A 13,004-nucleotide genomic window follows, 5' to 3' on the forward strand; every position below is an offset into this window, starting at 1 on the left:
TTCTGTAAACAATAGCACTGGGAACATGAACTGTGGTTGCTTTACAAATGCCCAGAACAAGGTAACTGCAGGAGAAAGAACTTCAGACAGTATTCATAGATTTTACAATGCTTCATAAGCTCCCCATTTCTTTTAACTTGCAATGAAGACACACAGAGAGAAGTCTTGCCCAATTCATGCTCTCTTGAGGGGCTGCAGTTGCACTCAGAGGCCTCATTTCTACCCACAAGTACACCTAACACTGACATAATCTGTCCAACCCCAATCCAACCACTGAATAAATGGTACACAACATCAAATTGGACAGGCCTGGATCCAAAGGTCCCACACTTCTGAGACAGAAGATGCCAACGTAGGTGAAATTACCTGGGATCTGGAGACTGTGCAGAAATGAACATTCCTCCAGACTGAACCAAAACTGGAAATCCAGGACCACAGAACATTTTTCTAAAACAGTTTAATAAAAAAATTGTGATGTTTCCTGAAAAATTGGAGAAACCCAAAGCATATCGTGTGTGTCACCTGTCTTAGTCACAAAGAAACACAATTGTCAAAAAAGATATTTAAGTTTAATACAAATTTTATACAAAGAAAATGTGAAAAAATACTTCCATATGCTAAAAGCAATTATGCTTCACAAATAAGGCCAGCTAGGCTAGTTTTGACACAACTGCAATTAATGAATATTCTGTTCTCACTTTTTTTATTCTAATACTTTTTTCCCTCTAATCTGGGTACTAGCTGGAGACTGTACAAACCGCATTCTTATATAAACAATGGGAGAAATCAACATGACTAAAATGTACAACAGAATGTACTGGAATGATATCATACAGTTAATTTTCTCATATACATACATCACCTTTGCTTTGTTCAATGCTTTCGTTTTACACAACATACAAAATGGGACTACAGCCTCAGTGTAACAGACAGCATCTCCAGGGGGTACTTCCTCTCATACTGCACTGCTTCATGCTTACAGAAAAACATAAATTCCATCATATAAATAATACATGCTCTGGCCCAGCATCAAAAGTCCTTTGCCCATGTTTCCCAATGCATGTTTCTCTCCACACCTAGTTCTTCTTCAAAGTCCTTTGGGAGGATTTTTAAAAAATAAGAAAACTGTGAAGCATAGCAACAAACTTTACTTTCCTCAATCTTTGATATCAGTAATCAGAAATCCTGCTACAACCAGCTGCTATTACACTTTGCAAATTTTCTGATCTCAGACTGAATGAAATTTTAAAATAATTTTAACCTGTAAACAGCATTAATATTTGTTGTCAGCCTGGTCATTGTGAAAAATAGTATACATTTTTATGGATTTCAGGTCCATAATTTGTCTAACAGAGTTAGCTGAAAAGAGATATCCTTCATCGCTTGGTTGTTCAGAAAAATTCCACAAGAGTTTCAAAGTGCAGAAATTTTTTTCACTCCAAATGCAAAAAGTTGTTCAGATTTTCTGTATCAGATTATTTGACGCAGTTTCCCAAGACCAGTTCTCAGCATTAGGTTGTGGTAAGGCTCTTTTAAACCTTCCTTTTCCAACTTCAAGCGCTCTTTATAAGTTAAAGTCAATACAAATATAAAAAGGAGATGGTACTCTAATGACATCCACAAATTGTACATTATTTACAAAAGAAGCACAGATTTAATATGGATCTTACCTGTCCTTAGCTTTTCTAAGCCAGCACTAATGCTTTACATTAATGTAGTGTAATTAATGCTTTGTACACATACACAAAGCTAAAGTCTGAACCTCTGAGGTTAATCCAAAGAACTGTGTTTGTTTGTCACATTTCTATTAGATTTTTTTATTCCAACAATTGTATGCACTTCTTGTTAGCAGTTAGACTCTTCGTACTTGGACTGGCATTGTGGTCTGAACATACTGAACTCCAGTTCTCATTGCCACTGTCCCAGCAGAAGGACTTACCACTACAGGAATGGTCTGTGGATTAAAACCAAGAGAAACAGGTTGTTATGTTAAAGGTCACATAAACATGACCACAGAAATAGAGATTTGTTTTCCAGGGGAAATCCAGAACAAGTTCCAATTTTGTGCAAGAACTAATACCTTTATTACCACAGCATTACCTCATTCCAGGGGAGGAGTAGTGCATTACTTCCCTATAGCCAAGAGCTTCTGTGTTCTCATCACTGCTCTAGAATTACAGGGACAGGAGGTGCTATAGGGGCTGCACACACTACCTGTGCTTGGAGGGTGAGGGTTTCAAAGTTAACATCCAGTTATGTACTTTCTGCAAATTAATATGTGGGAAGAGGAAAAAGGGCTAAGAAAATCCTTTGTCATTTGAAAAAGTTCTGACAAATCAAACTGGAGTACAAAAATACCCTTGTTTATAAGTATATTCTCGTTACACATTACTTAAATCTTTTTCCCCAAAAGGAACTTTCCCCCATGCATTCAGTCTACACAGAAGAGAACAAAGAACATCCATTTGAACAAAAAAAAAGTACTTAAGTTAACTTCTGCACAAATCAATAGCAAAAACATCAGCATTACTGGGAACTGTCTTACACACCCTGTAAAAATATTAATATAGAATAAACTTTACACTTCCATCATACTGATCATGATTTATACATCTCAACAAATGGAGTTTCAGGACATCTCTATAGGTGGTAATTGATTCTACAGATGCAGAGACAAAGGCACAAGAATGTTAAACAATCTGGTCAAGGTCACATCACTCTGGAGATCTGTAAGAGGATTTATTGAACCTAAAGTCTGTATCTTAACCTTCCTCCAAAAACATGAGAAAGTCTAGAAATGTCTCTACCATACAAACTGCAAAGTGTGTTCCGACACAATTCCAGTGATGCACAACTGGTGATCAGACAAACGCATCCATTTCAGTTCACAACATCTTGTGGAAGAAACAGGGAGTGAGATTTTGAGGAACCTGAAAGGGATGCACAGGTCTTCCCCCAATGGTAGTGTGACATTCCAGAGAGGACATGGAAGAACAAATACAAGTTCACTGAAGCCCAATGTTTCCCCACACTGATTCAAGAAACCACATGAGTGTCTTAATGATATTCCACAAAGACTCTGAGTATCCCTGCTGAGATGGATTACAGCTCCTTTGTGACTGAGTCTGTGCCTTCCAGAAGCCTACTCATTCCATTCCCTGGAATGCAAAGAAGATGGGTTCATATTTTTACATTATTTTAACTGCAGGAAGAATAAAAAACAAACATGGGACCAATTTGCTAAATAAATTCAAAATTACTGCCATTTTGTAATGATTTCAGATGTGTTCACAAGGTTCAGTGGAAATGGTACCCAGAAGATACAATGGAAGTTGTTCCTAGTTGGACACAAAGTGCAAACTGAATTCTAAAGAATCTATTATGTAAGTCACTGTCAGTACTAGAGGTGGGGAAATCAAGGTTGCCACAGTTGCCTTTTAAATATACACACTTACACACATGGAATTAACTAATTAAGTTTCAGTTCTTAGCGCGATCGGAATATGGAATGTGCGAGACTCCTTAAATGTGTTAAGATCATTCCCTGAGAGGTAAATTTTCCACCTCTGCCAGTTTTACACATATGTACATTTTGCATACATATTAAACATGCACTAAGGTTTAAAATTATTTAAATTGCACGTGCAGTCATTAGAATACAGAGGTGTCTGTAGCTGTGCAAGACTAATGCAAATGTGTACAAAGTTATAAACATGCACAAATAAAGTTGGAAACCTTTCACACTTTCCAATTCTGCTTTACATAACTCAATACACTTTGTGTTGCAGAAAACACATGAGGGTAACTGCCATTTTTCTGAATATTACACAAAACCACCGTAGGATCTTACAACCTTGCAGCTAATTCACAAAAGAAGCCTGATGTCTTAGAAGTCTGCTACTGGATTTTAAAACACATACAAAACCTTATTGTTAATGGTAGTTCAGTCCAAGCAACTCAGGGCCAGTGCTGCAAAGGTGCACAGTGGTCTCAGCTGAGACCAAGTGGAACTGAAATGCTGTGAGGAATTTGGGAAGTCTCCATCCCCACCAAGAGCAGAGTTTGTGTGGAATGTGATGGCTGTGAAGCACTGTTTGTGCATGAGCGTGTATCCACCAACACACACACGTGCGTCCTGCAGCTGGGGCTGTGCTCAGGGAAAGAGAGAGACAGAGGAACGTCTACAGCACATCATGCCTCACAGTCACACTGTGGGTAAGGTACACTGCTGAATCAGATAGTTCGTAACAGTGTATTTTAAGTCAGATATGAAGCTACCCACACATGGGCTTCCCTGCTGAACCCAGCACAGAGGCAGAGCACGTGCCGTGACCAGGGCAGCATCAGCTCAGTAGCTGGCTCTGACATGAGCACTGCAGAGCACAACCTGAAACAATGGGCTAATATGGTGTAAAAAATACAAAAATCCAACTCACTTTTGTCCCATCTACTGTGACTGACACTAGGGAATTCAGATGTCCTTGGTTAAGCCTTTGATGGAAAAAAACCCAGGTCTGATTCCAATGCGATTTCTCGTTTCGAAATGCTAATGTGCAAGACTGCATGGGAGAGACACTGCTGACAAATGCATATTCTTTTTCACAGGTACTGAGATGTCACAGGAATATCAAGCATAGCTCAGAAATAATTAAATCTCTAAATCTCTTTAGGATACCATAGACAAAACGATATTTAAAAGATATTTTAAATGAATTCTATATATTTACATTGATGTTGTGTTCAAGTATATACACGAAACGGACCAATAATGTGAAATGGCCTCTGCCTGTCCTCAGTGCCTTTGCCAGACTTAAAGATTTCTCAATCCTTGCAATCACGAATGGAATGAAAGGGTGGAATGTTGCACAGCAAAATAAAGCATTTTGCACTGCAAGTGGAGACTATACCAGTGAATTCATCTCTTGATACAACAGCAGACGGAGACAACCCCCCAGAGATACTGAGCAATTTTAATGCCAGGAACAGCATTGCTGCAGACTTTAAATTATGACGCTGTACTTACAATTGTGGGTTGAGTAGTTGGAATATAGGTGGTGGTCTGCGGTACCTGGACCAGTTTTATAGGCTGGGTGCTTGTCACACCTGTTGCTATCTGCAGAGACAGCACAGGCAACCTCAGTAGAAGCCTCAGCTTGTACATAAATTCCACCTAGTTGTTACAATATTATTGTTATGATATGCAATTTATGTTGGATGTTTTCTTTGTGTTAAAAATTTGCATCTTAATGAATTCACAGGTTACTTCATTGTTAATGAAACAAAATTCAAATTATGAACATGATCAATGTATACAGCATGATGTTTCAGGTAGAACATCTATATAAAAGCAATTCCATATCTGTGTAACTGGAATATTCCCTGGCAGGTTTTAGGTCTCACATTCCCTACTTCCCCAGTAATACAAAGCTTGTGCTGCCATAACAATGCATACAAACATTAAGTGAGTGAGCCAGAGTTTAACCAACTTCATCAAAACATTTAAGTGAAACAGCACCTCCTTTTCCCCCCCTTCAAATCTGTTCCCCAAGTTACTCCCTTAGATGACATTTCAAGCCCAGAGATCTAACACCAGACAGTAGCAAAAGTGTCAAGAAATGAACACAGCTCTCTAAATTACTATGCTTCCCAATTCTACAGGACTATCTCGATGAGACATCATGCTGGAATCACAATACTACAAAATTAGTTTGCTTTTAATATTTTAAAATACAACAAGGCTCCTACTGATGTGGAGGATCATGTGTAAGGGTTTGAAGGATCAGCCCCACCCCCCACCACTAAAATTTTCATTTAACAAATCTTGCAAGGGCAGAAAAAAACTGATGCCAAAATTGCTAATAGTCAAGCCCTACCTATAAAGCAGAATCTTCTCTATAAACATTTTCTATATATGCAATGTTAAGTCCCTTTTTTTAGAGCATTTGCTCATCCTTGCCTACTGAAAACTATCAGAGTAGATGCTATGGAGGATTTCAAAACTGCTCCGTTAACCGTAGATCCAGGTGAAGTGTTGTATCAGTGTTATGGAACATTGTGGTACCCTAATGGCAGTCTGTGGTGAGAAAGTAAGTTGGTTTGAATGCAGGTCTTGAGCTTGGCCTCTGAACCCCCAGGCAAGAAGGGCTTGGAAGTGCTGCAGTCAGTATTGCTTATCAGAAGGCAACTTGTATCGAAAGATCCAGACCAGAAGCTACACTGATGGGTCCTGGAGAGAGAGAGAGAAAGAGGTCCAGTCCACCTTGGCTGGAAGGATCAGTCAAGCCAACACAAGGTTTTTCTGGGAATAAGTGAAGGGGAAAGGGTGTTCCCAAAGGGCAGAAGGAGGGTTTTTTTAACAAGATGAAGAACAAAAACCACAACTCTATCACTCCCCAAAAAGCACTCTTTCAAATATACAAGTGGTTATAAATTCCTGGCTTATCCAGGGAAGCCTTTAGGGGTAGGTTTCAGAGAGATCTTACACATTATTTCTGTTTGAAGTGATGATACTCACTGTAACACTCTCTTTGCTTTTATCAGCTGAACCTTCCTTTTCCTTAGGAGTGCTGGCTGTTTCTGTGGGTGTAGACTGCACGCTTGAACTGGGCTGGGAGGATTTATTTAGTGTTTCTGTGCTAATTTCAGTATCTGTTTCCTGCTGTGTCGCAGTAGCTAAAATCAAGGAAAAAAGAGAATGAGGCCACTACTCAAGGGAGCCAGTCCACAGTCTCTCCTCAGAGTCACATCTGCACATGAAGAACTGAGTCACTGTGGATCCACCCACCCACCCAAACCCCCCCAGCTGTGGAAGAGGCACCATTACCTGACTGTGTGCAAGATTTCATATGCTCAGGCCAGTGAGCTTGTTGGCAGGGGTAGTCACAGTAGCTGGTATTCCAACAGCAGTAAAAGATGGCCTCTTTCTTGCAGTTGGCACACCATTGCTTCTTCTTGGTCTCATCCACTGCTTGTTGCTTTTCCAGTTCCAGCTGCTTCTTCACCTCAGCAATCAAACGATCCCGTTCCTGCTCCAGGCTCTGACGCATTTCAGCCATTGTCAGTTCTACTCAAAATCCAGAGAAAGGTGGGTTTGCATTTTCCACTCCCCAACAGCAAGGGGCAAAACAGTAATATTCATAGGTCTAAAGACAACATGAAATTAAAACTAGCAGTCAAGGTATATCCTGAGTTTGGGCATCTGTTTCATACCTACTCAACAAATGCAAGTCTTCCATCTTCTTTCTAATTCTGGCACCATGATTTTTAACCATTACCTTCCATTTATTTAACACTTTAGTTCTGGATGTCCCACAAAGGACCAGAATACAGCATAAGCACAAAAAGGACATATGAAGCTGCTGCTAATGTGCTTTGTTTTTGCAAGCCCAAACTTTTGTTCTGCTCCAAATTCAGAAAACAGAGAGGATTCCATCTCTTCTCTCATCTCAATTGTTCATTGTATCTTAGTTTCTTTACAAAGCAAAATGTGTTAGTTTCAAGAGGGACAATGTGATGAAGTTAACACATACTATAAGCATTTCCATTTTCTATGTAGGACAATACCTGACACTGTTTTGGACTGTCATTTTCATACCTAGATTATGTTTCATTTCTGAAAGTTCCTGTTGATGTAACCATTGAAGTTTTTCTATCTCAATCCTCAAACGCCGAATCTAAATATTAAAAATTTCATAGTTAGTAATAACAAACAGGGCATGGTGTGTAATGCATAATTATTATATAAGAAACCATGCCCAAAGCAATGAGCCATTGTTTACATAAAGGCTCCTTCATATTAACATGAGGACAAGACAATAGTAAACCCCAAACCGAAGTGTGAAGTATTCTAAATATCTGTTTGCTAGATTTGCTCACCATAAAGAACACAGGACTCTTTGAAGACAAAAAACTTCTGTTAAACTTGCATTAACTCCTGTTAAACTTGATTCTTCTGAATCCTTGATTCCTCACATTTCTGACGGGAATCAAGAACCTATTCCTCAGTGCTGTTTACACATTATTTGCATTTATTAGCATGACATTTCATTTCTTTTATTTTAACTAGATGAGATTTAGAAAAGTAAGATTGTCAACTCACTGTGCATTGGGAATACAAATATCTTTGCTCAAAACTTTGACTTCCTTATTTTGGTTAAAGCAGGTAAACAAATCATCACATTTTGAGCTTTATTTGTTCCCATTCATTCTTAGTTTGCACTGCTTAATCTGCTTTTTCCAAGGTTAAAAAAACCCCTTAGAAGATACTAACTCCTACCCTTAGGGAACATTAAAAGCAATGTATAGCATTTCATTAAAAATGCAAAGTGTTCAAAGTATTTCAAAGAAGTATTAAAAACTATGGTTCTAATGAGCTACTGCACTATACAGTTTACAAAAGTTTTATTTTCAAAAAAATCACCAACTTTTCTGATTTTAAAAAAGGTGGCAAATTCTTGACAGAAGATTGAAGAACCTGGGCTTGATGGCTTAATGCTTGTCTTACAGAGCCCACCTGGTATTTTTTCAGTGTTTTTTTCCACCACTCTAATCATTACTTCTGAAACAGCACAGCAATTACTTATCTCTTGACAATCTCCATATATAATACTTTGTAGATACAATTATGTGGCACATTTATATATATAAAAACACTAATTTGCATTTTTCAAACTTAAAATAGAAGTTGTTTTTTTAATCTTACACTAACCTCAGCTATTGTACTTCCAGTAGTATTTTTTGAAAGATCATTATATATTTCAGTCATTGTTCCTTTGATGGCATCCATCATCTGAAAGACAAAAAGAAAAAAAAATAATTCTTTGATATATATTTTTAATAGCTTTCCACTTTGATTTTCTTTCAACCCCTCTACTGGGAACCTATATTGCTACCCTTCTCTCTCTAAATATATGACATTTACCTGGTTCTACTTATTTAGAAGGTAGAGCACAACAAGTTTGATCAGAACTCTGATTTTTAAGTGTCCTGAACAGGTGAACTGCTTGGCCTTCTACTTTTCTAAGATATTGCTATTGATATAATTTATAAACAAAACATGTATTACCATGAATGTGGGGAAGAAACTCAATGCAAAAATATATAGTATTCATTGATTTTTTTAATCTAAGTATCTAAGAGAGTATGGAAAGCTCACGTCCCTTCCCTCACTGTCACTATGATGAGACCACCCCTTCTCCTAACAACTTAGCATCTCTTTAATGTGTGAACACACATCTATCCCACCTGATGAAACTACAGGGTGTTTTAAAAGAGAGGTACAACTTCATTAAAACCTTCCTCCAGAACTTACTTTGCTGGTGTATTTAGCAATATCTGCAGCCACATCAGCTGAAGCTGTTGCAATTGGCAAGTCTGTGTTGAGTGAAGAAGAAAGTGTGCTTGCAGATCCAGAGCTGGTAACCATGGAAATGGGCTGAGTGCTTGTGACCAAGGTTATAGTGGATGTGGAAGTGCTCTGGGTGATCTCTTTTTGCTGCACAGCTAAGAAAAGAGAACATGGAGGGGATCAATGACACAAGGAATTATGAAAACAACAGGCAAACTTCTACATTCAGTATCTTACTAAACTGTGTGTAACCATTTCAGATTTGTATTATTTATACAGTGGTGCCATCTAATGATTAATTACACAGTGCTCAGCCCCTGAACTTGTACATAATTGTAAGGCTTAGAGGTAATGAAGTAAATAGAACTTTGAAACTTATCATTTTAAACTGGCCAGTGCAGAAGTCTCCCTCAGTTCTAATGACTTATCTGCTGGAGTATTTTTTAAATAGTATTTTTTTTAAAAAATAGAACTTTTCAAGCTATTTTTACTGACTCATATTATAAAAGATGTCTTCATTGCCAATATCCTCAGCAGTGGAATTACTGAAATAAACAATTTATTCATCTTTATGTGCTATATTTCTGTTTATGCCAATTCAGTATATAAGGAATCTATAGATTTTATAGTTTTCACATGATAGATGTCCAGACTATAATATTTAAGATGGAACATTGCCATGATGTGCTCAATAGTAAACAATATTGAGAAAACAAATTCATGGGCTGAACACAAAGTTCAGCCCATATTATTAAAGTATATATTAAAGCATGATTCTGTTAAAAGTTTAGCATTTAACTTCTTCAATTTCCACATTTATTTTTCCTCACTGCATATTTCTGTATCAATTTGTGTAGTCTACAAGCAGAAAGATACCACTTCCTCAACACTGCTTCTGTCACTGCTTTTGACAGAAACAAAAGCAGTTTGGGACCAGAGAAATGAGCCTCTGTAAATGTCTGTATGTGAATCATCACCCAAACCTCTCTTCCCTCTCTACAAGATCACCTGTGTGCCAGTGGTGTCAGCAGAGTGGAGAATGTTTCCTCTTCAGGCACAGCAGTAAACATTTCAGTTTATTAACTTGAAATTATTTATGAAGCTGATATACAGAGAGTTGCTGTTAAGTGAAGGGAAGCAACAGCAGCACAGGCTTGTGTTACCCTGTGCCAACTATTGGTGAAGGCTCCAGCAAAGGGATGGTGAGAAAACAGTTGTGAAAACATTCTGAAATGCCAGGGCTGTTTGCTCAGTAAACTAGCATCAAAGTCTTGTTAAACAACAGGGATTTCAAAGACAAATCCTGAAGCCTGGGTAATTTCATTGTTGTCAAATTATGCTGTGAAAAACCCTTCAGATCTGCTGCTTGTCAGATAAAACTGGAAGCAATTTGTACATACTGAGGTGACATTGGTAAACATGCAAGTGGTTAATGGTTTTAGCATATGATCCAGAAAATTATTCAGTTCACCCTTCCAAATCTGTTAAGGCTAAGAAAAGTAAAAATATTTACACAATTTTTTGTCACTACAATAAGGAGACATGGCTCTAAATACACACCAGAAAAAGCAAGTATAGTGAGTAACTTGTATGCTAAAGACACTTATCAGAGTAGAAGCACACTTTGAGATTTGGTTTATGCAGAAGAACTCTTGGCTGGGCACCTCTGGAGCACAGGGATCACCAAGGGAATTATGGCACCACAGGCACATTGAGTTAGGAAAGTGTGTACCTTTAACTGCTTGTCTTGTCTGGTATCTTGTCCCCTGAGAGGACTGAGGCTGCTGTGACTGAGACTGCTGGCTCTGCTGCTGCTGCTGCCTCTGTACCTTCTGCATGTGCCACTTCTGAGATGATGTCTGGAATTTATTTGAAGAATTCCACACCACCCTCTGCACAGCAGGGGCAGTTTCCTTGGGCAGCAGAGGCCTCTGCTTTTTGACAGGGCTCCCTGTGGCAGCAGAGGGAGCACTGACAGTAGAAGCAGCACTGGTGGTTGCTGTCACACCAGCTGGGGGGGTCTGCGATGCGGAGCGGGTGAGCACTGGAGTTTCTGGTAGAGGCTGGGTGCTTGCACTGGAGGAAGGTGGAGTTTTACCTACAACTAAACAAACATAACATGTTATGCCTGCTTTTCAGCAACACATCTGATTCATAATTTTCCATTTAGTTTTTGGAACTGCTATATATACCTTCCAGTCTGCTTTGAATTGTTTTCCTCAAAAGTAATCAATATTCTACAAGTAAAGTAATTTCAGTTTAGTGGAAAGTGGTGGCAATTCAGATGCATCAGTAACTAAGCAAAACAAGAAGTACAAATCCAAGAAAAAACAGCCTGACCTCATTCAAAAGATATGTGAGAGGTTAGCACTTGTTAGGGTGTTTCTGTCTTACCACTTTCACCTGTCATCTCAATTTCTTTCAGGAGAAAAAACATTCAAAAGGATTAATGTCTGAGCAGTAACTGAAGAAACTATAAACTTTCTAAACAACAGTGAACTGACATTGACAACCAAATGCAGATGATAGCAGGTTGGGCAGGAGTGCTGATCTGCTCGAGGGCAGGAAGGCTCTGCAAAGATCCTGACAGATTGAATCAATGGGCTGGGACAACTTAATCAGGTTCAATAAGGCCAGGTGCTGGGTCCTGCCCAGCAAAAATTATGGATATTAATAGTTCTACTCTGCTGAAAGGAAACAGTAAACTAATTTTGTTTAAACCGGAAACTACAATGGCACTGAAAACTTTTTTCATACTCACAAAGGATGAACAATCACTCCTAAAAATACCTGTATTAAAACAATTTTTATCTAAATGCAAAAATAAAGGTGGCAATTGTACCTTTGGTAACAGCCCTACAGAACAGAGGGGAAACAAAAGGAAATAATGTCATCCTACCATCTTGTTTAGGAGAAGATTCTTTAGATTCTTTCTTGTTTTTCCTTCCTTCACGAGCACAATGATCATCTCCCAGATCGATGACAAGTTCACTCTCAGAATCAGAGTCCAGTCCTAGATGCACAGTTGGAGAGTCTGTTTCATCTTTACCTTTCAGCTTTTCTTTTGCAGGATGCTGTAAACTCTTTCCCTTTTCAGAAAATTCTTTTTCAGTGTCTGAAACAGCCTTTTCCTTGACCGCTTCTTCTGTTTTCTCCACTTCTGGACTTGTGCTTTTAAGTTCCTCCTTGTCTTCATTCTGTGCTGGAGGCTTAGGTTTTTTTTTCAAGCTCAGTGATTCTTTGTCACTTCTTGCACCTTCCTTGTCTTCCCCATCCTCTTGATCATTCTTTGATTTCTGATCCTCATCGCTATACTCACTGTCACTGGTATCGGATTTTTCAGAATCTTCAGAGTCACTGTGTTCTACTGCAGTATAAACAGCTTCAGATATTTCATTTATTCCTAATTGTGGGAAGGAAAGAACATTCCATGCTGACATCAGGCTGACTAACATTACCAAGAAAATACTCTATACACTGGAACAAAGTGTACACATAACACTACCTTAACTGTCAGTCCTTAAGCTACAAAGCTTAGTGCCCTATCCCAGCACCATAATGTATAAGAATGAACTTCTACATACTCCAATTAATATTTTCATTTAATTCAATGGCCCTCCTTTCACTGCTTTTTCCCACTACCTGCAAGGTCTTTTGT

The 13,004-nt window shown here is 38.5% G+C and overlaps 1 protein-coding gene across 8 annotated transcripts in view; it reads right to left on the minus strand.

Moving 5' to 3' along the window:
* Positions 1-555: 555 nt before the first annotated feature.
* The window catches only part of ZMYND8 (zinc finger MYND-type containing 8), a 48,834-nt gene continuing 36,385 nt past the window's right edge, over positions 556-13,004 (minus strand). For 3 of the 8 annotated variants that reach the window (XM_041478689.1, XM_041478686.1, XM_041478688.1), the window contains exons 14-21: positions 12,246-12,749; positions 11,079-11,450; positions 9,311-9,501; positions 8,708-8,788; positions 7,595-7,673; positions 6,824-7,063; positions 6,515-6,672; positions 556-6,226 (exon numbers count right to left, since the gene is read on the minus strand). In XM_041478689.1, coding sequence (XP_041334623.1) covers positions 6,212-6,226; positions 6,515-6,672; positions 6,824-7,063; positions 7,595-7,673; positions 8,708-8,788; positions 9,311-9,501; positions 11,079-11,450; positions 12,246-12,749 — 1,640 coding nt within the window. In that variant the 3' untranslated portion in view covers positions 556-6,211. Of the gene's footprint in view, positions 6,227-6,514; positions 6,673-6,823; positions 7,064-7,594; positions 7,674-8,707; positions 8,789-9,310; positions 9,502-11,078; positions 11,451-12,245; positions 12,750-13,004 lie in introns of those variants that run through there. The other 5 variants (XR_005956070.1, XR_005956069.1, XR_005956068.1 and 2 more) reach the window with 5 other exon arrangements.

This window comes from Pyrgilauda ruficollis, unplaced genomic scaffold, assembly GCF_017590135.1.
Source record: "Pyrgilauda ruficollis isolate IOZ18807 unplaced genomic scaffold, ASM1759013v1 scaffold46, whole genome shotgun sequence".
Taxonomy (NCBI): Eukaryota; Metazoa; Chordata; class Aves; order Passeriformes; family Passeridae; genus Pyrgilauda; species Pyrgilauda ruficollis.